The 26,367-nt window shown below is 40.7% G+C and overlaps 1 protein-coding gene across 4 annotated transcripts in view; it reads right to left on the bottom strand.

Moving 5' to 3' along the window:
- Positions 1-19,765, bottom strand: part of HGL1 (heteroglycan glucosidase 1) — a 101,398-nt gene extending 81,633 nt beyond the window's left edge. The window contains exons 1-4 of one of the 4 annotated variants that reach the window (XM_087689910.1): positions 19,640-19,765; positions 18,338-18,648; positions 18,171-18,239; positions 17,672-17,809 (exon numbers count right to left, since the gene is read on the bottom strand). In XM_087689910.1, the coding sequence (XP_087546036.1) occupies positions 17,672-17,809; positions 18,171-18,239; positions 18,338-18,559 (429 nt within the window). In that variant the 5' untranslated portion in view covers positions 18,560-18,648; positions 19,640-19,765. Of the gene's footprint in view, positions 1-17,671; positions 17,810-18,170; positions 18,240-18,337; positions 18,649-19,245; positions 19,578-19,639 lie in introns of those variants that run through there. The other 3 variants (XM_087689907.1, XM_087689909.1, XM_087689908.1) reach the window with 3 other exon arrangements.
- Between the last annotated feature and the right edge of the window lie 6,602 nt (positions 19,766-26,367).

Raw genomic sequence — 26,367 nt, 5'->3', positions numbered from 1 at the left:
TCGAAACCTGGAAACGCAGCCTTGTGTCGCGCTGAAATCTCCTCTTCATATAGGTTCAGCCCTCAGTCAGTCCATCTTCACCGCTCTAATACCATGTCAGAGTGTAGCGATGCGGAAGCATAGGACAAAGACTGAGAGAGAGTGAACACAGAGAGGAGAGAGAGAGAGAGAGAGAGAAAAGGAGAGTGTAAACACAGAAAAACTGCGGTGTAGTATGTTGTATAAGAGTGCGAAAATACACAAGGGGGCAGAGGAAATATCTGCGTATGTCTCCAACTTGATGACCTCGATTTCCGTCAGACCGAGCACAGTCTGTCTCAGCCAACAGATCTTCAAGATCAGAATCTGAATGATGAATGCTGGAGTGTGCCACGAACTGGCTATAAATAGCAAAAAATAGGAAATCCCTAGCACCAAGTCGGCTGCATTAAATGCAGTAGACTGCGGTAAATCTGGTCAACCGTGCAACAAATCTGACCGACTGTACCAGTGCCACGTGGCATCCTGCCGCACTGCTGACGTGTCCTTCCATACTACTGACGTGGAACTTGTTGTACTCTGCTATCCACCAACTGTCCAAGAAATGATTGTCTAACAATATGCATATAAGCACGACTCCCAAAGACTCTAAAGTGGAAAACTATACGCGCAAAGTCAAAGAATGCCTTATATGGAGTCCTCTGAGAAATGGCTCTACTACAAAAGGCGTGCCACGTTCATAATGGTCCCATTTCTATGCTCCACAACTTCATTCTGTGAAGGGGAGTTGGTAGAGCTAAGCTAGTGTGAAATACCATACTCTTATAGAAACTCGAAAAACTCGTGGGAGGTGAACTCACCCCCATTGTAATTCCTCATGCATCCTATATGACGACCAGTTTGGTTATGCACCAGCAGCACCCAAGCAAGAAAAATATATGACGGCATCGATAGCTATTGGCTTAAAAAGAAACTGTGTCCTGTGGTACAAGCCACTAGGCTATGCCTTGCCGCAAGCAATCACTAAACCCATCTGAGAGTCAAAGACCTCCACTATGGTCGCTATGAAGAAGACTACTCGATCCAACCAACAAAGCTACTAAACGGATAACAAGTTTACCCCTAGCTGGGGGACACAGTATACATTATCCAATGTAGCGTAATCAAAGCCCTAATCAGTGGCAAAACTGATGGGACTATGAGCTTGATACTCAACTATGAGGATTGGGCCTTTGCACTCACCTCGTCAAGAGGCAACTCACAAATGTGGGTAAGACTCGCATCCTCAAATTTCTCTACGAAGACAATGTGAGCCTCTACAAACCAATCAAACAAGCCCTCTGGCATTAAGAATGTTATCAATTGTGATGGCTGACCAGTGGCAGCATGGGTTTGGCCTCACCACTGCCCCTGCTATGGATTGCTACCACCCTACCTCCCTTATTGGGGGTTACCGGCCGGAGGGGCGGGGGTCTGAGTCTTAGCTTTTAGTGATGTGCCTCTTGCCTTTGATCTATACTCATTGTCAAAGACCAACCTTCTTACAACATTAACAATACCGATTTTTCTTCAAAGCATTCTATCACCCAGGTTTTAGAGATAACTGGGAGTTTCCCTAGGTCCCACTAGTTTAGTTTGGGTTTGAATTTTAAGTTGTTTTTTTTATTTTGATTGGAATTTTGATTTTGATTACCCTTCCTTTATTGCCCCTCTTGAGAAGAAGCAACAAAAACCCTCTCTGTAGAGATCAAACTATGAAACTGATCGAACAACCAAGCATAACAAAATAGCTGACACTCAAATTCATAGAATGTGGACATGGTGGGCTATGAGATCACATGTTGCACAAAATGGAAGTATTTCCGCAACAACTTGTTTAGAAACAATGTGACCTAATCATCCAAGGAATTAGGAGCCCCTATGGTAGAGAACTCCACAAGAAGGTGCCGATACTCAATCAACTTGACTTTCAAGTCATCTCGATCAATGATTTTAAAGTTTTGGAGCTCATGATCCAAATTGATGCAATGGATCCTAGCCCAAGCCATATAATGATCAATCAAGTGTGTCTAATGCTTGGATACTAAGTCAAAATCTTGAAGTTGTAAATGAAGTTCAGGTAACAAACCTTGCATCAACTCAACAATAGAGGAGACAATAAACAACCTCATATGGAATAAGTGTGGCAAGATCGAGTTGGGATTCCAACCCTTGCACAAGGTCCCATAGATTCTTGGAGCCAAGGACATGTCTCATCAAGTTTGACCAAGTAGTGAGGTTTGACTCATTAAAACGAGTCTTATCATTAAAGGCATGTTTGGCTGATGAGGAGCAAGAACCACAAGCTATCAAATAAGTGGAATAGAAAGAAGGTAGTGGAGGGGAATAAGTAGGGGAGAGCTGGATAGGCAAAAATAGGTTGGTAGTATCCAATGGATACCGATTGATACGAAGAACATGAATGTTTCCATAAAGTACAAGTGAAGGTGGAGGCACTAGGACGCGTAAGCCATGTCCAATGGTTGGCTAGGGCACAACAAAATGACTAGAAGAGCCACTAGGTAATACCATGGAGGCAAATTGTGATACCAACTAATCCACACTCGGGGTGGCATTTCCAAGCCATAAAAAACCCGAAAGTATGGGAATGAGAGGATGAATCTCCATCATGGAGACACCATCTGGCTCAAGGAAAAACAAGGTTCTAAAAGGAGTGCTTATGCACGAAGGATCCCTCCCCCCCCCCCCCCCCCGATGTAATGTGAGAAACATATATGGTACACTTAATGGAGGCTAGGTAGTGGAACTAGTGGGTGGGATGGATGGGAGATTAAATGGATTTATCATTAATGTTATTTTGAAAAATGTGTTAGATTCCTTTTGTCCATTAAATGCAAATGAAGAAATAGATAAATCACCAAAATCATATTGACATAAGATATAAAAGCAGAAGGAAAAAATGAAGAAGAAACACTAACTGTAGATTCTTGCAACTTTTGCTTACCTTTTCAGAGTTCAAAAACGAAAAATCTATCTTCTTTAGGGCTTATAAACTAATACTTCGTATAACAGTTCCTTCATCCTGAGCATCACCAATATCTTGTGGAAAAGAGGAAGTAAACTCAAAAGATTGATAAGTAATAGCATGCATGCCTCACATAGGAGTGAATGAAGGTAAAGAAGTATGTGGAAAAGATGAAAGAGGTAGTGATGGAGATGATTGTGATAGAGAGGGAAATAGTGGAGAAGTGTGTGGAAAAGACGAAAGAGGTAATGATAGAGATGATTATGATAGAGGGAGAAATAGTTTATACTCAATGCTAGTTTCCATATTAGGGTGATCAGTCCTTTATGGAGCTTCCATCCTTCTTGCAAAATCGTTAGACTAATGTACCGAATCTAAAGGGAAAAACTCAAATTTACCTTCAATCTGCTGTTCAGCTCAATATATGAGGATGAGATTGTATTCAGCCCATAAGATCTCATATAGTCTGTGGACTCCATGGTAGTCCAAAGACTTTTCAATCATGTCGAATGGAGGAGCAAGCTGTGGAGTCCACTCCATCATATATCTCAAAGTGCTAAGCTAGGGAGTATCATGATGATGTGGTGAAGATGTATTCTAAGTCATATTGCGCTTCTATTGTTATTGCTTCTTGCAAAGGGCTTTCAAATCAAAGATCGAGGTTTCGTGGAAAAGAACCTTGCTCTGATACCATATGAAGAAATACTCCAACGTAGAAACATGAATACAAGCGTACGACAAAGCATAACTCAAAAGAATACAGTTAGGGTTAGAATAACTCACAAATAATAAACACAATGAAATCTGAATGAATAATTGAATACTAAACATACAATGCTCATGCAACAAACAAAGCATGCAAGAATCAAAAATGTACCCCAAACTCGTGTCTCAAGGACCTAGAGGCAAAGCGAGAAAGTGTATCCTACTCCTGACAGCAAATTCTCAGATGCAGCAAAGGCAGCCTCTAAGAATAGAACACTAGCAAACACAGTTGTGGAAGCTAGATCTAATGTATACAGGTAGTGAGGAGAGAGAATATGCAGCAAATGCAAATGTCTAGAGGTGGAGATCAGCTTGGGCAGCAGCAGAAGGAAGCAAATGCAAACTCCAAGTGTCAATGGGAAAACAGGTGGCAATAGAAAGTGCAAATACAACTAGGAACAAGGTCTCCTACATCAAGGTGAGCCTCTAGGATGTCAACTGCAGTCACAAGGATATCACCAAGCTGAGAGAGAAGGTCGCTAGGCTAAGAATGGTGTCGCAAAGTTGAGGATGATGTCGCCAATCAGCAAATGCAGTCTTGAAGACAGACTGGATTAGTTGGTGACTGCACAACAAGGTGGAGGCAACAAAATAGGCACTAGTGGATGGGCATGAAGTTTTTGTAGCTTTGTCTAATATATCCTTCGCAAACAGGGTGTGGGCAACAAAGCTCTAGCACTAGCAAACTGCAAAAACGAGATTGGGTCGAATGGAGGGCAACCTATGTATTCATAGAAAGTTTTGAGACCTTATACCACGAATCATTTTAAACTCTCTCGAACCACATATCAATTAGAAATTTGATTAATTAAGTATTTTTGAGGCTGTTTAAGTGGCTAATTCAGCATGTAATGCATATGTTAGCTCCACATGATATTGTCCTAGAGGAAGTGACCGCTGATAGAATCTTGTTAGAAATGCATCAAAGAAAAGCGGAATATGCATGAGCATCATGTATATCCCATGTCAGCACAACTTCCTCATAGTTGTCACAGTCCCAATCGTTTGGAAGAGGAGTTGGAGTCCAAGGCTGCACAATACCTCTTCAAACCAAGTACTATAATCGCTTCTGCACACACCATGCTTTCATAGTAGCACTCTAGGTTAGGTAATCAAGGCCATAAAGTTTATCATCAATAAAATAGCAAGTGGGGTGCCACGTGGAGAGGATAGGATGCAAAGATAAAGGAAAGAAGAGAGACACAAAGAAAGCACAGCCAAATACATCATTGATTGCACTAATCACAAGTTCACATGTAGTGGATAGACAACTCATCATAAAAATGATTGTTCCAAGAAGGCAAAATCTGATCAAACACAAGCAACAAAGGATATGAAAGGAAAAATATAGCCAAAATTCACTGACAAAAGCCTAAGAATACTATCGCCCAACCTGCTTAATGCCAGAAACAGGAAAAATGCAGGTAGCTGTAGTAAAAATGCAAGCAGTCCAAGCATTGAATTCAGCCACACAGTGGAATCCATATACCAAGACATCAGAAAATTGAATGCAGTAGTGAGTCACCAGCTTTGTGGGTACTGGCACTAGCTCCCTCTCTCAAACACAACCTGCTCAAAATTTCTGCAAAAGTGATGAATATGACTGGAGGAGAGAGGCCAAGCCAATAAATAGACCACCAATAGGAAAAGTTGGCTAGCAAATAATAAAATAATAAAAGCTGGTCGACCAGCCAAATATAAACCAAAATCTCATAAATCGGACACCAAAAAATGTACAAATAAAATATTGTGACCAGCCCAGTAAACCACGTACACACGCACACACACATGACCTAATGAATCTGCTAACATGATCTCAGCACCTCTAAATGATGACCAACAATCTAACAATGAGCAAGGCAACCAGTCTACTGATGTCAACACTTTGGGCAATGGCTGGAAGCTGTGTGGCTGTTGGAAAGGGCTACTAGAACAAAATGTAAAGATGGCTAACACAAGAATGATCTCAACACCTCCAAATGATGACCAACAATCTAAGAATGAGCAAGGCAGCCAGTCCAACAATCAAACCGCCCATAAGAGATGTCATCTACTAGAACAAGTCCTCCGTTCAGTAAAATGTAGCTCATGGATATCAGGGTGCCACCAAAACGCGACACAGGAACAGTCGCAAGAGGCAAGATGAGAACCACCAAAATAGGTCGCAATTAGCTGCACTATTTTTGCCACACTATAGGACAGGTCGCCAACTGAGGGAGATGGTTGCTAGGCTGATGGAGATGGTCAACAGGCTAAAAGAGCACTTGAAGGGGCTCCACAAACTGTGATGTTCTCCATGTCAAGGTGTGGACAGCAGTGAAGTGTTGAGGAAGAATGTCTAGTGAAGAATGAATGGGAGGAGGTATATAGAATGCCCACAACATGTCCTATTTATAGGGGATTTTGGAGCATTTGTTGTACCATGTGCAATAAGAGAATATAAATACACACGTATGTTTAGTACATCTAGAGGTTCTAGCCAGCTAGATGACATCAACTTGCTACTGGCAATTGCATCTCTTGCACTTCTTGTGCTGTGTTTTGCAGATTTGGCATATCCACCAGCAGCTACTATCTTTGAATGCTGCATTTTGCAGCATAGAGTTCTTCTACAGCTTCATCATCAACATTTACTGCATTTTAGGTCTCCTACAGTAGGTATCTTCATTCAGCCATCATTGGCTGCCTATTGGAGCCCATCTTCATCAGCATTCTTACATTTTCTAATCATCCACAATATGCATCTTCTTCTACAACGATTACCTACATACTTGAGATCTTCATCACCAGCTTTCATCTTCATCATTGACACTCCTTTGCCCAAAGGACTGATTTTTCTCCCTTCAAAGTGTAGGTCAGTTATCAGGAAAGTACAGCCATCTCAGAGAACTCATCTCTACTCACCTTGCTACCAATCTACTAGACATGGAACCCTGAGAGTCTGTTGCACCATCCTTGTTCATGAGTCATCAATTTCATTCCCCAAGTTTTTGAATTCATTTTCTCTGTATTTTCCATACACATTGTGTTCCTCCTCACAAACCCTACCATTCCTCCAAGGCCCACAATACCTCCATCTATCGAAAGCTTATCTAGTAGACTCAACAAGGGATGAGTAATAAGGCAAACATTAAAGGGATGAGAGGGCACCCTTGCCTCAAACAACAAGAAAGTGCAATCTCTTTAAAGACCCCTCCATTAAGTACAATTCACGTAGCCCCACAAACTGAATTTTTTCATGACATTAGTCATGCCAAGGCCACATCCCATAGCAACCATCGGTTCTTATAGAAAAGACCAATTAACATGATCATAAGATTTTATTATATCAAGTTCAGTCATTACCACTTCCTGTCCAGCATGACAATTCCTGATTCAACATTAAGGATATTATGCAAAATATTCACCCTTAATAAATCCGTGTTGTCAAGGATAAATCAATATAGTGACCACATCACAAAAACTTACCTCTATAGCATAAACTCCATTAGTATAGGCACTTTGAATAATGAACAAAGAAATACCAACTTCTACTAAAAAGGTGTCACACTAGCCCTTCCCAGACCTCTTGATACATCAAAGTGAAGCTTCAAAAACTCCATTTGACGAGCCATCCTAAACTTGACCTTTGTAACAAGTGGGATATACGAGAAAATAAGGGGAAAATACCAGCTGCCCTGATGATATTTAAGGTGTAAGAGGGTTAGGTCAGTTATCATGCATTAATCATGAAACTCTCTCTTCACCTTCACAACTTCCATGGCTTCCATCCTCTTCCTTCTCTCTTTCTCTCTCTCTCTTTGTCTTTATCTCTTCTTCTAGTCTTTCTCTCTCCTCGTCACTCTCTCTCTTTTGCACTCTTTCTTCTCTCTCTTAGGTCCTATTAAGTTCCCTTCATTACAATTGGTATCAGAGCTTAGATATTTGGACCTTTCTTCTTTCTCTTTCTATTTTACAAAAAAAAAAAAAAAAAATCAAACAAGTACAGCAAGGATAGGAGCTGTAAGAAGCTTTAATGGAGTACCACAAGGTGTTGGCAGCCTTTCTTGGAAATCTCACAAGAGCCATGGCCAAGTTAGAGGCTCACAAGACTTGGAGAGAGTTCTGACTACTGTTACTTTTTGAAGGAAAGCTTTCTTCTTCTCTCCCCCACCCCTCTGTGCACTACACAGGCCTCTATAGCCTTTGCACAAGCCTCTTTCCTACCTCTTTTTCTTCTTCGTTTTCCTCTTTTTCTTCTTCTTGCCTCCTCCTCTCTCTTCTCTCCACGGTGAAAACGGATGTGAGTAGCTTTCCTGATGCTGAGGATGATACTAATAAAAAGGCTTTCGAGGTATTGCCAACACCAAGAATAGTGGGATCTGAGATAGAAGCTATGATGCTAGAAGTAGCTGTCACCAGGTGGTGATACTTTTTGCAATTGCTTTCTTTATTTACTTATATAAATATTTTATTTTTATTTTCTTTAGTTGGTGTTGCTTTTTACCCCCAAAGTTCTCTTGAATTAAGCCAGGATCTTTGCATGGCCAGAAGAGGCAGCCATTGGGACAAATTGGACTAATGGTTTGTCTGAGCCTTAGGACAAGTTCCATATTGAATGGGCACTAAAGAATAAAATGCCTGTGGTTTGGGACTGTGTGCTTAACCACTGGAGATGGTACAAGACAATGAACCTGGGCAAGACAAAAGATGCACATGTGAGAATGCTCACGGAATAAAAGTCACTATAACTGAGCCACATTACACTTTTTGATGTGGTTGCAATGATAAAAATTGCTCATAACAACTTGAGGAATGCAAGGGTCACCATCCCTAAAATTTAGGGAGTTACTATTTTTGGACCCCAGAATCTATTCGCGTCATTATCTTTGTTTTTGCATAAGGATTAATTATTTGGTCTATGCCAAGGTCTAATTTTGCACCGATCATGGAGAATTTTAGACCGGAAGGTTTAAACGGGAAATTTGTTACATGTATGCCATGTGGCACAAATTCCCAAAAGAGAGAGAGAGTATTTTAAAAAAATGTTAGATACTTTCTCACACATGCTAAATTGTCAAAGAAACACATGTTGGGCAAAATTTCCTATCTATGTTTCATTTCAAATAGTGCATGTGGAAGGCAAGAAGAATGTAGTTGCAGATGCTTTATCTCACAAACCACAGGTGTCAGCTATTTCAATTTCTTATCACCATGAATTGGATGATATGAAAGAGCAGTATGCTAATGACGAAGATTTCTTTGAAATCTATAAACAGTTGATCAATGGCCAACATCATGATCATTATGTGTTCAAAGGCGACTTTATCATGATGCATGGAAGACTATGCGTTACAAAACAGCTAAGGCCAAAAGTTTTATTAGAAAATCATGCTCCACCGTATGCAAGACATCTTGGTATTGATGATACAATCAAAGCGGTAGAGACTTTCTTCTATTTGCTAGCCTTGAGATCTAATGTTCATGCATATGTCTTGCCTTGTATGCCAAAAGGTCAAATTTGATAAACAGAAGGCACTAGGGTTATAACTTATTGCAAACACTGCCTATTCCAAAAAGGCCATGGGAAAGTATTGCCATGGATTTTATTTTTGATCTTCCAAGAACTTCTTCAAGGAATGATGGAATCTGGACTATCATTTCCAGATTCAACCAACAAGCACATTTCATTCCTGTAAGGAAAAAGGTTAAGTCAAAACACATAGTAAAGATATTTATGCATAATATCTTCAAGTACCATGGAATGCCACGGTCAATTGTCAGTGAAAGGGACCCAAGAATGACTAGCTTGTTTTGGAAAGCATTGTTTGAAAACATAGGCACTATGCTGAAATTTTCATCTTCTTTTCATCCACAAACTAATGGACAGTCCGAAGAAGCAAATTCGACTATTTTTAGATCTACTGAAGTGTTATGTTTTAGATCACAAGACTTCTTGGGAACACTACTTGCCATCGGTTGAGTATACATACAATAATACGGTGCACTCATCTACCGGCAAAGCACCTTTTGAGATTATGGAAGGTGGAAAGAAACTACCTCCCATTTTGCAGACAAAAGATAACATTTTTTAAGTAGATTGTTATGTAAAAGATTGGGAAGAAACGTATAAAAATGTCAAGTATGCCTTAGAAAAGTCACAAGCTAAACAAAAAAGAGTTGTTGATAGTCATCGTTGGGAACTCTTGTCAAAAAGGATGATTGGGTCTTATTGCATTTTGAAAAGGCACATTTGAGAAAACAGAAGGGCAAGGAACGTTTGCTTCCAAAGTTGAGTATGTGTTACTATGGCCCTTTTCAAGTCTCAAAGAAGATCAATGACATGGCATATAGGCTGAAATTGCCAGAGAATCGGAAAGTTCATAATGCATTCCATGTGAGCCTATTGAGGCCTTTTATTAATGAAGTGCCAGAAGATATGGTTCAAGAGGAACAGCCTGAAGTAGAGGAATTAGATGGGATTCTAGTTCCTAAGCAGATCCTAGCACATAAGGAAAGGAAAGTAAAAGGTAGAGTTATAAGAAGATTTTTGGTGAAGTTCAAGAACTATTCACCAGCAAATGCCAAATGGATGGAAGAGGCTAAATTGGTAGATTCGCCTCAGTTATTGCAACTTTACTAAGAAGCTTTCTTACATGAATGCCTTTTGAAGCAATGTGCATTCTCTATTGTACAGATGAATACTGCATCTCATTGAATAATGCACAATGCATGGTTTACACTTAGCATTGGCATGTGTATCATTGAATGAAATCTCAGTGCTTTGAAGTTGTATTTGTTACACTTCAGTTGAATGAATATATATGTTGTGACACTAATAGTTCGAGGATACGTGCTATCGCCGTGTTGCATCCGAAAACATGTATATTAGAAAGGCTCCCAGTAATCATAGTTGGATACAGGGTGCAATCCTCCACCTATGTGAGACTTGAACTTGCAATGACACAAATGGTAGTGGGAAAACTCCTACTATCGTCCCGTGTCATCTATTAGCAAGTGATACATATGATGGCACTAATAACAAGGAGAATATTGTTATCGTCCTGTGTCATCCGTTAGCATGTGTGGCATGCGATTCAGGTCGCTTACTCCTTTCAAGAGGAGGGTATGTCACTAGGTGGTGATACTTTTTGCAATTGCTTTCCTTATTTACTTATATAAATATTTTATTTTTCTTTTCTTTAGTTGTTGCTGCTTTTTACCCCAAAAGTTCTCTAGGATTAAGCCGAGATCTTTGCATAGACAAAAAAGACTGCCATTGGGACAAATTGGACTAATGGTTTGTCTAAGCCTTAGGACCGGTTCCATATTGAATGGGCACTGAAGAATAGAATGCATGTGGTTTGAGACTGTGTGCTTAGCCACTGGAGATAGTGCAGGGCAATGAGCCTAGCCAAGACAAAAGATGCACACGTGACAATGCTCGCGGAATAAAAGTCACCGTAACTAAGCCACATTACACCTTTTGATGTGGTTGCAATGATAAAAGTTGCTCAAAACAACTTGAGGAATGCAGGGGTCACCATCCCTAAAATTTAGGGAGTTACTATTTTTGGAACCCAAAATCTATTCATATCCTTATCTTCATTTTTACACGAGGATTAATTCTCTAGCCTGTGCCGAGGTCAAATTTTACACCAATCACGGAGAATTTTAGACCAGAAGGTTTAAATGGGAAAATTATTACATGTATGCCACGTGGCACAAATTCCCAAAAGAGAGAGAGAGACAGAGCATTTAAAAAAAACGTAATAGGCATGAGAGTAGATCTGAGAATGAAGTTTGGAGGAGCTGAGAGCAAATTGCTGCAAGTTTATCAGCTATGGAGAGTACTTCTTCGTCTCTGACTCATGTACGGAGGTAGAGCTTGCTTCCTCTGGTCAACTCTCTCTCTATTCTCAAAGGAAATGCTCTGCATGATGGGCCAATTCCATTGAAGGGTTTTTCAGCTCTGATTTAGTGTTGTTTGTGGGACTGTTTTACTGCTGGAATGATGCTAGAGTAAAAGGGATGTTGTTCTGGATATGTTGGATAGTGAGAACAGTAAATATAGAGTTCTGCAGACTACAATTATGCACATGAATCATTGAGTTATTGGCACAAAAAATGCTTTCCTAGAAGGGATGTTGTTTTGGATATGTTGGACAGTAAGAACAGTAAATACAGAATTCTGTAGACTGCAATTCTGCACATGAATGATTGAGTTATGGTCACAGAAAATGCTTTCCTAAAAGGGATGTTGTTCTTGTCATGCTGTACTATCCTTATGTAGCTAGGATTTACTCAGAAAAGATGAAAACCAACTGTTCACAGGTTATGTATTTTGGAAGATTTCATTTTTGTAACTTTCCATCTTTTAATGGATAAAGAAATACCAAGAGGGGCGCAATCTTCGGGGTCAATCTGGTGTTGAGCGAGGGAGTGAGGTCTCTATTTGTGTGTGTATGTGTGAAAAGACCAAGTGTTAATTGAAGGAACTACTACTTTAGACCACTTACAGTAGCCATTGATGATGACATGGACGGGGATGGTGCAAATGGTGATAATGTGGTTGGTGGGGTACTACCTCTTCCAACTTGCTTGCGGGCAGGTGATGACCCTCTTCTTGTTGCTCAGGTGGCATTTAGGGTTTTGGGACTGTGTCCACTGTGCAAGGGGGACAACTAGGTCTTTCATCCATATGTGAAACATTGTGTGTGGGGCGCAGCTCGTCACTCACTGATAATGGATGCAAATGAGCTCTCCATAGGTGGGCCAAAAATGGCTATGGGTAGCCTTCCCAATGATGAGGATGATGACAATGAGGCTTTTGAGGTACCCCAAACCAAGAGTAGTGGAATTTTCCAAGAGAATATTTGCGATGCTAGAAGTAGCCAGTGATGGTGACAACCTGGTTGGGGGAGTAGCTTTAACCTCTTCCACCTTGTCTGCAAGCAAGTGATGACTCTTTTGTTGCTAAAGTGGTGTTTTGAGTGTTAGAACTGCTTCTGTTGTTGGATAAGGAGAACGGCCAAGTCTTTCTTCCATCTTTGAAACATTGTCAAAGTTGGTCGATGGCATGAATTTCATCTCTTCCACCTTCCTGGCAAGTAAGTTGTAGCTCACGTCCTACTGCTCATTGTTGAGAGGTGGTGTTTGAGGTGTTGAAGATGAGGTGACATTGTTGATTGTATACAAGGGCATCATTGTGGCTAGGAGTGTTGAGGCTATCTAATGATGTCAATGCTCTATTTTGATCATAAAAAAGAAAGTCAAACATTACATTTGATTTGATGGTCACAATGTGCATGATTCATGGAGAAATTCCAATAAAAATCTCGGTCACCAGACGTGTATAATTTTATTGTTATTACAAGGCTGCTGCTTCCAATCATATTACTTGTCTATTAGCAATGGAATTATCATGTTGTCTTCTTCCTCATACCAAGCATATCTTACCCTTGCTATTAAGTCTGACTACTAAGGACTGCAACTATGGCAATTGCTTGTGATCTTGGGGTTGTTACACTACTAATCAAAACCAATGCCCATCTTGTTTGATACTCCAATCAAAGAAGCATCAATTGATGATGGTCATGATGCAAAAAGAAGCCAAGGCCATTTTAACCAAAATCGGTCTTTGATTATGGAGGTAGTAGAGAAGTCTAGTTATTTCTAGTTGGAAGTAGATCTGAGCAATATATTTCAAGGGCAGGCTGAGTTTAAGAGGGCTAAACTGCTAGAAGAGCAACATTGCAGATTGGAAAATGTTGCCACAAGGTCAAGTATGCTAGATGACTATAGTTTGGAGCTCACACTACAAGAAAGGGATCAAGCTTTGAAAGCTATGGGGTCTATGGAAGAGAGTGATAATATTCTCGGTTTTGGTGCTGAGTTTGATCTTCAGTGATAGGTATACCAACCACAGAGGCATCCATGTTTTATGGAAAAGACAAAAGCGCCAATAATTTTTATAAAAAAAGATGGAAGCACTGTGGAAAAGTGCCTATTTCATGTTGAGCCATTGTATGGAGACATTCCTTTCTGCGTTGTCATTAAAGAACGGGAATATTCTTACATGAAGGGTCTCAAATGCATACTTGAAAGGGGTATTCTACATGGGTACTTAAAGAGATATAGATATCGCCGATAGTGGAATTGGCAATTTGTGAGCATTTTCCATCTTGTTCTTGATTGTGCAATGCTTTGATACCGGTTGCTACCAAATTTGGGATTAGTGGGAGAGACACGAAGGGACACTTAATAAGAAACACTAGATTAAAGATTAGGTATACATGATTCAAAACATCACACAAAGAAAGCATAAGAGGCAACTTCCCACAACCCACAATGATTTACAGGACAACTCCCAGCTCATAATAGGCTTATATATGCTGTTGTAGACTTCTACAGGCATTTGCAAAGGTATTTGTGGTTTGGGGAAGTATTTGCAAGTCCCCCAAGGTGCTCACAGATCTCCTAAAGGTCCTCATTCAGTTTGATAACTTGGTTAGACCCTACAGGGTACCTATTGTTCAAAACAGACCTCTCACAATTGCAAACAGGGTGCTGGACTGCACAGTTCAGCCACACATTTCTTATTATAGAATTTTCTGTATAAGACCTGTTATTACATGCCTATCCTCCTTAAGTATAGGGGATCGATACCTTCGAACAGAGTCAAAAAGCTCTCCAATCAGAGCTCCCGTTGGACACTTACAGCCACTTTTGTGTGTAGTGGTCTTGTGGAACAAGCTGCAGTCCCCTTTTGAATAGCCACAAAAAGTTGTTCATAGCCAATTCTGAAGATTTTTTGTCATAAAACTTTTTGCATAGGCTCATACAAAACACTCTCCTCTCTGTTTTGAATCAAAAAGTTCCTCAATTGGAGCTCCCTAGCCAAAGTTATCTCAGATTTTGTGACTAGGGGTTTGTGTGGACTGAACCTTCAATGGCAGGGGACAAGGGTAAAAGAAAAATTAGTGACCAAGAACGTAGAGCCTTCATCCACACTTTATGGTGGCTTAATGCAAGGGATGCAAAAAGGTGTAAGGACTTGATGGATAAAATGTAGCAAGCATGCTCTACCCTTGATCAGCTTGTTGCTAATGCTGATATCTTGAATGGAAGTATACTACTAAAGCAAGGGCTGGATTATCATGGCCATGGGCAATGGCATGATCCATATAATCATCAATATGCTTATGGTTATGCTTCATATACCTTGGATCAATATCAAGTTGATATATATCAAGGGCAACATGGCCACACTGGGTACAATGCATATGATGGATACAATGGCTCAAACTGGCAGCATGCTTACGGCTGTGGTTGAGGGTGCATATAGCTTGGACCAACATCAAGTTGATGGATGCGCTTGTTCTTATGGGCAGCCCTCTTTGGATATAGATCATTCTTCTTTCTTGGAGCCACATCCACGAGTTTGGGCAGCACACTCCGTTTTGATTGCTGCAAGTGTAGACAACAAAGATGCGGAAGAGCAAGAAGATGAGAAAGACAAACAAGAGATTGACATAATAGATCTTGATGATCTTGAAGAGCATGCTATAGATCAAGATGCAGAATCACATGGATCTCTTCAAGCTGAAAGAGAATATATTGAGGATGAGTTTAGTGGTTATTTCCAGCAACCATACCATGACCATATGAATGGTATGCATCATTCCATACCCAGCCAAGGCTTACAAAGAGAGGAGCTTAATGGCTATGCATATGATGTGGATACAAATGAAGAAGATGATGATGACATCACGGTTCCTTATGACCCGAGAGATTATGGAACTCACCATGAAAATGATTATCCATTTGATCCAAGTGGCTGGGAGTATACGGCTGACGATAGTTTGCCCATGCCATTATGTTGGGATGCCTTTCAATCCAAGGGAGGATGGCACTCCCTTTGATCCAAGTGGGTACTATGGGTAGTCAGGATGTCGCAAAGCAAGGCAGCAGCTTGCCCATTTTGACCCTGTTTGGACTGCAGACTGCCTTTTGGACAGCAAGCTATTTTGAATCAGTTTTGGTCTTGAAATTTTTCCAGCCCCACCTCACCTACAGGGGCTGAAAGTACGCTTCACAAGCTCCATGTTGACACCTCAATCATCCCACTTGGAGCTTCCCATCCAAAATTATGGCCATTTTCTACCATAGTCCTGTTTGGGACAGCATGTTGTCTCCTTCATCCAGAGCCCTAGTTTTCATGAAACGGTGGACCATCTCTTATGTGGGTCCCCCCCGTTATGATACCCATAGTACCTATGCCTCTAGAAGCCCCATTTCACATGTTACTCAGTCCCCCCCTCCTCTCCTTATTTCCCTTGTATTACTGCACAAAGTAGGACTCTGCTGCCTCTTCCACTCCCCCCCAATTCTTCTTTTGTTTTTGGGTACAAAAACTCTCTAAGTGGAGGTGGATTGTAATGAGCAGGATATACGGGAAAATAAGGGAAAAATACCAATCACCTTGACGGTATTTAAGGTGTTAGAGGATTAGGTCAATTATCATGCATTAATCAAGAAACTCTCTTCACCTTCACAACTTCCATGGCTTCCCTCCTCTTCCTTCTCTCTTTCTGTCTTTCTCTCTCCTTGTCACTCTCTTTCTCTCTATTCTGCACTCTTTCTTCTCTCTCTTAGGTCTTGTTAGGTATCTTTCATTACACCCTTCCTATGAGGGAGATGCAACAAAACATACTTCACTTCATCCTCTAAAATGTTTGCATCTAAAGTAGCTACCCACTTGACTATGGACCAAGTCTAATGCATACCTTCGGAAGACAGTGGCAAAATCCAAAACAATCTCCACTAAGCCCAAAAGACATCAATAATAATCCATGTCCACTTTAACAATTGTTTCTGGATGTGCAACCATTACATCCTAAGAATCTAGCAAGCATAATATTCTCTCACATATATTCTTTATGCAATTTGCAAAAGAAATCATGTGACTACCAATTATTCTCTCTCAAAGCATCCACGAGAGTCAACAACTTCTATTTTCCATATTGTTATTCATGCATAAAGGCCACTTGACATGTCAACCACTACAAACAAGGGTCCAAATCAAAACAAGATGGTGCAGCTTGCACCAATTCTTAAGATGCTACCAACAAACCCTGCAAGTGCTGCAAATGAGCTCTATTTTCTGAAGCATGTTGCGCCCTATTCTCATGAGCCAGCTTTTGAACATTCTAATAGAAAATTGCCCAAGCATTTAAGCCCTCTGTATGCAGACAATTGCAGATTTAAAGAACCAACTGCCACATACAACTAAAGAACAAATCTTGCTAGAATATTATGCTTGCTAGATTCTTAGGATGTAATGGTTGCACATCCACGAGAGTCAACAACTTCTATTTACCATATTGTTATTCATGCATAGAGGCCAATTGACATGTCAACCACTACAAACAAGTGTCCAAATCAAAACAAGATGGTGCAGCTTGCACCAATTCTTGAGATGCTACCAACAAACCCTGCAAGTGCTGCAAATGAGTTCTATTTTGCTGAAGCATGTTACGCCCTTTTCCAAAATTCTAATAGAAAATTGGCCAAGCATTCAAGCCGTCTCTATGCAGACAATTGCAGAATTAAAGAACCAACCGCGACATACAACCAAAGAACAAATCTTGCTGCAAACACTTTGATTGAAGCACAATGGTAAACAATCCCTATCTATCTATCTATCCATCCATGTGTGTGTGTGTGCGTGTGTGTGTGTGTGTGTGTGTGTGTGTGTGTGTGTGTGTGAATCAATCACAAAATACTTAAACAAAGCTTTTACTTCTTTTGCTTGCGTCCCTCATATATATTACATTAAGATCCTTTTGAAGCACCTCTTGATGCTCCAAGAATCACAACATTTTCTCATTGCTCCACTCTGCAGGGAAGTAAAGTAACAACCTCACATTTTTGTGTTGTGTCAGCAAGTACGCCAAAAGCTCGTCCATCAGGTAGAACAGCCAACACCCAAGGATGTGATTGGTAAAGAGACGTTGTACTTGGCCCATAGCCCCAAGCATCACTGTTCCAAGCAAAAACCTGTACAAATAGTATTAACCCCTTGACACAAAAGAGTTGGCAAATACTAGAAAGTCCCAACACATGCTAAGATCTAACATTAAGATAACTATGGACCACTAGATCATAGAAATATTGTAGCATCTTAACACGCTTCTTGTTTGTGTTATGCATAGAGACCACAAAGACTATATATTACTTTCTTTAAAACCAGAATGAAGACACTGCTTGATCATCCAACTATAAGACAAGAGTTCCCCAAAGATGACTTGGGACATCAGATCACGTTTTAACCCTGAGCACTGTGCATGTATTCGACAAACTTGGAAGACGCTAATGAACTGTACAAAGCACATCTCATGTTTATGATTGATTGTCTTACTCTTTTTCCTGTTCGCTCAAGCGGTCCACTTACTTCACCAGTGCCATAAAAAGACGTGCCAAGAGGAAGCTGCACAATTTAGACAGAAAGAGGCAAACTTACTTGAATATACGGACGTGTCGGTGAAAGTAGCAGAGACTAAAAATCCAACTGAAATTGCTAGTTACCTCAATGACCATTGTCTGTTGCCCATTTGCAGAGCTGCTGTATGGTAGATATTCAGGTGTACTGATCGAATTGTCAGAAAGCGGCTGGGGCATTTCTCGCAGATTTGGATCCGAAAAAGACAGTGAGGGCAGTGCCTCGTCCCTAGTCTTCTCGGTAGCATCAAACCGAAAAATCCCATCTTGGATTATTCTCATCCATACAGTACTCTTTAAAGTGGCCATTTTCTCTGTACTAGCCTCTTTGAAGCTGCTGTAAGGCACAGTATGCTTGCTCTTATTCTGAGAGGTCAGACTCTTGTGATAGTCCTTCCCTGCATTTTGTTAAGTCCGGCTTGAGACAAAGTAACAACAAATCAACATTACAACATGAGCAAGCAAATCATCTCATAACATCATTCTTGAAGTGCTATGATGGTATGTTGGTTAAGGGAAAAATCAGATGTGTCCTTCAGCTGGCTTCATGTAAGATTTACAGATTATTAACATGTGTTTGTGAATGCACATGATCGAGTGGACATTTGGCAGGTCAAAAAAGATTGCATTTATACTATCATCAGGCTGAGCACTGCTGCCATATTAGCAGTCTCGAAGATTATATATCCAGATCTACAATTGTTAACATATTAGCAGAAACCTCTATTTTTGCTAATCTAATCTAATAAATGTATTTTTTTAAATTAAAACCTATAGTAATCGTTTGACAAACTGGGTGCAAAAATACTCCCAATGACCAGGCTACATTAATTAAATGCTTTTTAAATTAGAATCGAGAATAAATAAATGCTTTTGAGAGAGAGAAAAAAAGTTCGCAAAATACGCTTCTACGAGCTGAAAATGCTTCTTTTTTTCTTTAAAAAAAGGTCACATTTATATTGGTGATGAGAGAGAAAATGGAGCTGAGGCGCCACCTATAGAGCTGCAAGAAGGGTGCAAATGATCCCCGGTTCTGGTCTGATGGGAGGTGGCATGAAAGGCGAGCTCATGTAAGAAAAGGGCTGAGGAGGAAGAAAGGAAGCGAAAGCGAAAGCGAAAACAAGTAAGAGATGGAGGAGGAGGAGGAGGAGGAGGAGGAGACGGGAAGGACAGGAAGGGAAGGGCGGGGCTCTTGCAGCGATGGAGCATAACGCAGAGATCGAGGACAGATTATATAAATTACTCAGTAAAAGCCTGCAGGACACTGACGTTATTGGGGTGGGTTTTTTGTTTTTTAATTGCCGGGGGAGCAGGGGGGGCATGGGAGGCGGAAGGGGGCGGGGGACAGAGTCCAGACACACCGAGAGAGAGAGAGAGAGGCGTACACACCCAGAGGAATGATCACGTTTTTCTCTTGCGGATCCCCAGCCACCCTTGCGCATTTACCCACGTATAAATCCCCATTTTCTCAAACTTCCTAAGTTCCCATGCACCACCACATCAGGTACCCTCTAGATACCTAGCTTCTTACGCTAGAGAGCAAGGATCACAAGAGCTGGTGGGCTCTTGTTAGGGAGCTTGGCCCTCATCAAGCATCTTGCAATTGGGGAAAAGGATTGTAGCAAGGGAACTACCCTATATCTAACATATTGTAGGAATCCTTTTAGGGAGCTACCCCCTTGTTGCAATGGAGGAAGACTCTAAGGGCCAAACCTCCTATTAGGGAACTCCCCCTTATCTAGCCTAGTTGCAAAGTCCTCGTCCTTGCAAACCTCCTATTAGGGAACTACCCCTTATCTAGCCTATTTGCAAAGTCCCCACCAATGAGGATTGTAAGGGCAAACCCCTTCTTAGGGAGCCATACCATATCTGGCATGTTTTGTAAGGTCCTAGTAGCCCATATGGGTAGCTCCCTTACATGAGCTCATGATGTTGACATTATTTCGTGGGAATCACAAAGTTTTCCAAAAATGACTGAGGCAATTAAGATCGACATATCGAGGTGAGGGAGCCAACATTCATGACAACCACCAAGTTTTGTTATACGATTAGCCACAAACATATCAATTTTTTTAGCAACACCCTCTTACATGATAGGACAAGAGCACTGATAAAACTTTGAGAGCTCATGATGAGAACTAATATGTTGTGTGGCTCCTACGAAACAAGCAAAAAGTGTTAGATAGGTTTCATCGAGCTTTATGAAGTATGAAAGGGTGTTAGATATGTAGTCTTTGATCATGCAAAGCAAATCTGAGGGTGCTAGTGGATCACAAGTAGGCTTATCAAGGTTGAAGTAGATATAGTATGTGCAAAGACAAAGTTATAGCTCTAATTAAACAGTTTGGAGTCATCTTTGCTCATTCATACAATTGTTGATGTAAAACATAACATTCCCTCAAAAGTGAAGCACACCCATAGTAAAAGAGTTACATAGCATACTCTCTTGATAGTATAAGGATAGGAACCATTATAGGTGTACAAGCATACCACTCCCTCAAAGGTGAAGTACAATCACAACTCTTATTGAATTGTTTGTGAACTTATTTTGGTTGTTGTGTAAGGATCGAACAAGAGTGACATTGAAGAGATGCAACCGCATGACTAGTTTTTTTAGCCAAATATATATTCCTTGAATAAGGTTCTCATTGAAGACTTTTAGGGAGTTTGTCTCTTTATCAAGTAAGAATAACAAAGCAATATGATTGGAGATGTACAAGCATTCCATTTTATTTGGTTAAAAGTGCCAAAACTACCAAAGGAAAGGTTGTTTCAAGTGAACCCAATGTATGGAGCCAATGGTAAAGGGAGAACCAAAAAAGCTAATCAAGCTAAGGTTCATTTACAAGATCGACTATGTTGATTGGGGTTCCCTAATTATTAAGCTTAAGAAGCTTAGTCAATCATTACAAATCAATTTTGGGACACCATATGTAAAGAATTGCTCTATAGTCAGTTTCATCGCGAACGGTCGATACCAGCGTGTTCCTGGCTGTAAGAAGCTGAGAATAAGGAATTAGTGTAAATAATATTGATATTATACCATGTCACACTGACATTAGTATAAAAGGAGAGGACATGTAATTTTACACGTCTTTTTGACATAATAATACAATTACAGACTTTCTCTCCCTTCTTGCTCACAGCTTCTATGGCTTCCCCTTCTTTCCTGTCTTTCTCTCTCTAAATCTAGTCTTTCTCTCTCCTTGTCACTCTTCTTCTCTCTCTTCCTGCAATCTTTCTCTCTCTTCTACAGTCTTCTCTCTCCTCTTTCTCTCTCCCTAGTTCTCTCTCTGACAAGTGGTATCAGAGCTTGAGTCTTTAATCCATTCTTTTCTTCCATTTTCAGTCCCATTTTCCTATTTCAAAATCAATTTCAGACAAAAATGGTACAAGACAGTGACTAGTGGAGTGCTGCAGATCATCTACAGTTAGTAAGAGACTACATCTGGAGATATCCAAGGCCAGATATAGTGGATAATGGCTTAAATGGCAGGACGTCATCAAACTTCATGCAAACATGGAGGTAACTAGGGTAAAGGATGGTTAACCAGGCTTAGTTTGGGGTTCAATTGTGGTTACTTTTCAAAAGAGGTCTTCCTTTCCTCTTTCTCCAAGCTTTTGCCAAGCTTTCATGGAGTTGCAGCAGAGATCTTCTCCTAGCTTTCAGTCATGAGGTTTTTACAGGCATTTCATGCTGGAAACTTTCTTTACTCTTCATTCTTAACAAGTGGAGCACCATTATTGAAGGCTTTGAAGAGGCTTTAGGGAGTAAACGTTTCTTCTTCTTCTTCTTCAAGATTTCTTTCTATGGTGTTTTCAGCAACCTCTCCTCACAAGTATATTGTTCTTCTTCAAACCCTAAAGACAGGCAACACTGAAGATTTCTTCTAAAAGCTGGAGGCAAAATGGAAGAAAATCTTGGACAGCTCTTCCTCCACTTTCAGAAGGGTATTTGTGGATAAGCTGTTGAAGACACATGGAGAATCTTCCTCAGATGGGAGCTAAGCGAAGCAGCAAAAGCAACAATGGGAGAAAAAAATACTTCTAGCAGTAGATCTCGGCTACCTAGGTTGTTTCTTCTTTCAGGAGTTTCTAAATGTACATTCCAGGGACACACAGAAGATATACTGGATCCGGCTACCAAGGTTGTTTCTTCTTTCAGGAGTTTCTAAATGTACATTCCAGGGACACACAGAAGATATACTGGATTCGGCTACCAAGGTTTTTTCTTCTTTTAGGAGTTTCTAAATGTACATTCCAGGGACACACAGAAGATATACTGGATCTATCTTGGTCACCTTCTCAGTCACTACTATCATCTTCCATGGATAAAACAGTGCGGCTCTAGAATGTTTCAAGTAGAGAATGCTTAAGGGTCTTCGCACACAATGATTATGTGACATGCATTCAGTTCAATCCTATCGATGATGGGTACTTCAAGTGGCTGAACCAGACTTCCTTTCAGACTTTTCTATTGAAGCCTCCTTGTCATCACTGCCACTCTCATGATAGCTTCGACTCCCTTTATCACGGGACCCTTGTGCTCCACAAAGAGAAGTTGCCAGGTACTCATCGAGATGCTGGAGACCGGCAGATGAGGGATGTGGAGCTATTGATTCCTTCCTCTTCAGTAGCCTGGTGTTGATCACACGTAGGCAGATTTATGTGGGCTACCATCACCGGTGTATGCTCTTTTCAAGATGGGAGAGATGTCCATTATGACTGAACAGCAGCAATTTGAGTGATATGCATAATACTTGGCAGCTGCCGCTACTTCCAACAGTGAACGTGGAGGAGGAAATGCATCTCATCCTCATCAATCTTGATAGCCATTTCTCTCTGATGAGCAACCATCGTTGCAAGCTGCGTAAAAATGTTGCCCAATTCTGTGATCGTAGATTCGACATTTTGCAGAGCTTCCGCCCTACTTTGCATATAACTATCTTGTAGTGGAACCATCTGCTATTGTGCAACTTGTTGCGGAGTAAAAGCCATTGTACTCTCCTCATGATTACCAAGCCTTGAAGTTGGAACCTGTGAACCAGTTGTTAAACCATTGGCCCAAGCTGTGAGATCTTGAATCTCCACTGAAGGATCAGCAAACATAGACCTCTGTTGAATAGTTGACGGCCCAGGCTTCTGTTTCTCTCTAGTACTCGAAAGTCTCCATGACAAGCTCGAATCCTTCTCACAAGTTCTTGAAATGCAACAGTAGGAACTGCAGACTTGAGATATGGCATCTCAAAACCACCTTCTTCCCTTCCAGAATCTGTCTCACTTGATAGGCCACTAAAGCACAAGTATGCACAATAGAGGGACACAACAGAAGTAGGTAAGAGGCTTCCACTAACCTTTGGATGAAGAGAGATGACAGTGAATGCGCAGACGAGGAAAAGGGTGACAGTAATAAAGTAAGTGTTCAACTGGCAATCATACTCAAATGGGGTGAACCAGTGGAAAAGAAGTCCTGACAAGGTGAAAGTTGGTACATAACAGAAAATAGAGGCAATGAGCAATGCAATGTACAAACAATCAATTGCATAATCCATGTTGGCATTAGCAACTACTGTAATGACATCAGCATCACTGGCTAGCAAGAATTGTATGTTAGCATCCTCATTACAGATAGTGCCTTTTCTTCTGGTGGACCCAAAAACTGCAAGTTTGGTATGACCTTTGCTCTTTATGACATCCCGCTTGCAAACACTAAAGAACTATGCATCTTTCAGGGAACCAAGTGCTGCTACTTGTCAAGTTCCAGAATACTATTTCAGAGGCCTAGGCAAGCTCCAGAAGCGTCCGGAACACTTTTTGAAAGTTGCCTGAAGGCACTCTTGCTTGCAAAGGAAAGTTAGTGACTTTCCATTTAATAATGGAAGAGAAATGGTGTAGCCACTAAGAGCTTCTGCAAAGTGATATTTTCTGAATCACTATCATGACTTCAATGCTTCTCTCTGTGCCCACAACAACACTACTAGTTGAATTCCATCTAGTTGAGTTTCCTGCAATTCCAGAGTTCCCACTTGCTTCATGAACAACCATTGCACTGTGTCCTTCAAGCCAATAGGATTGCAAGGATTGTATGGACTCGGTGACTATATGGTGGGAGACAATGTTTTTTTTGTTTCAAAGACCAGCGATTAGGAGTAGGGCAGTTAGAGATTTTTCTTTTGGTCTGCATGTGTTGAATCTTAGGGTAGGGTACAGTTGAATATATCTGCTGGTCCTGATTTGAGGACTGTGTATTTTGGGAGTATGCATGTCAGATGAATGAAACCAGAATTTTAAGGCAAAGACAGGAACAACATATCTCTTCAACTTGACTGCAATGGCAGGTGAGACTAATAGCTCCAGCTCTAGTGAACAAGGTTGGCTTCAAACACAGGCTAAAATTGAAAAACTTGGAGTTTTAACTGATCAGTGTATTGCTCTTATGAAGGTGGTAATGGAAAAAACAGCAAGACCTGAATCAAATGCTTCTACTTATGGCCAACATGTATATGCTGATGAGTATCATTCCATTGAGCCTTGGCAGCAGAATGGCTATTATGGTCAACATGCTTATGCTTATGAGCATCCACCTCTTCAGCAACATAGTTATGATTATACTTGTGAGGCTCTCTTGGTTGAGCAGCCCACTTCTTATGGATGTGACAGAAATCGTTATGCTTATCAGTACCCTTCTAGCTTTGATAAGCAACAAGCAAGTGATTATGATCGACATCATGCCAATACCTATGCTCATGGACTTGCCAATCATCATACTTATGGACAGCCGACAGCCTAGGATGCAAGGACATCATTGTAATCATGTTGGACAGTTATCATGCAATCTTGGGCAGCATGTTTATGGCCAACAATATGACCAAAGTTTTGGTAGTAGGCAACAGCAAATAGATGTATTTGGACAGCAGCATGAACATTTTTGTGACATGTATTCTCATAGAGATTATAGACAGCATGACCAATGCTGTGGGATCAATGATCAAAGGCAGCATGCTTATGTACATGAGCAGCAAACATCAGTGGAAGCAAATGCATATGCTCAACCAAACTGTCCCTCTGATGCGCAGCAGGGCTATTATCACCATATGCAATATGGACAGCATGAGCATTATGGTCATGAGCATGGATGGCCATTTGTTGTACATGAGCAGCAAGATGACTGTGAGCAGCATGTCAAAACTATTATAGAGCTGACCAATGGTGATGAGCAGGTGTGTAAATTGCTATCTAAGGCTAAACGCGTTAGACACCTTACTAGTGATATGATACGGGAACTGCATGCTGCGGGCTTATGCTATCGATGTGCTAAGCCACTATCTTGTAATCACCAAGCCACATGCAGGGCAAAGTTTGCCAAAATATTATTGGTATTTGAATATTATGATGCAAAGGATGGAGAAGATCTTGTTGAAGACCATTTTGGTATGGATCCACAACAAGAACCTCAGTTCAAGAAAGCAAATCATGGACAGCATGTGGATTTGGATGATCATCATGCAATGGTGACTTCAGCCTCATATGCTTCAGTCATATAGAACATGGTGATGCCTGAGAGGCTTATGAAAGAGTTAGTGAATACCATCATGATGATCAAGCTTCCAGTTATACTTTACTATGACCTTATGAAAGTTGATCCAATGCATGGCAGCGATACCACTTTCCCTTTTAATCTGGGTGGCTACAGGCTGATTTTGACCCTCTGTATAGATTAGTACTACTATTGAATATTAGGTTATCTCTTCTTTTACCACTTGTAATGCTGTACAGAGTAGTACTCTGCAGCCCACTATTTGGCTATACCAATAAGTTCGATATTTGTTTTTGAGGATAAAAACTTCATTTTTGAGTGGGGATGGATTGTAAGAAGCTGAGAATAAGGAATTAGTGTAAATAATATTGATATTATGCCATGTCACACTGACATTGGTATAAAAGGAGAGGACATGTAATTTTACACATCTTTTTGACACAATAATACAATTACAGACTTTCTCTCCCTTCTTGATCACAACTTTTATGGCTTCCCCTTCTTTCCTGTCTTTCTCTCTCTAAATCTAGTCTTTCTCTCTCCTCGTCACTCTTCTTCTCTCTCTTCCTGCAATCTTTCT

The sequence above is a fragment of the Lygodium microphyllum genome, chromosome 12 (assembly GCF_053477565.2).
Source record: "Lygodium microphyllum isolate KBCC chromosome 12, Lygodium_microphyllum_v1.1.10, whole genome shotgun sequence".
Lineage (NCBI taxonomy): Eukaryota > Viridiplantae > Streptophyta > Polypodiopsida > Schizaeales > Lygodiaceae > Lygodium > Lygodium microphyllum.
The sequence above is the reverse complement of the archived record's forward strand: the minus strand, read 5'-3'. Positions and strand labels throughout refer to the sequence as shown.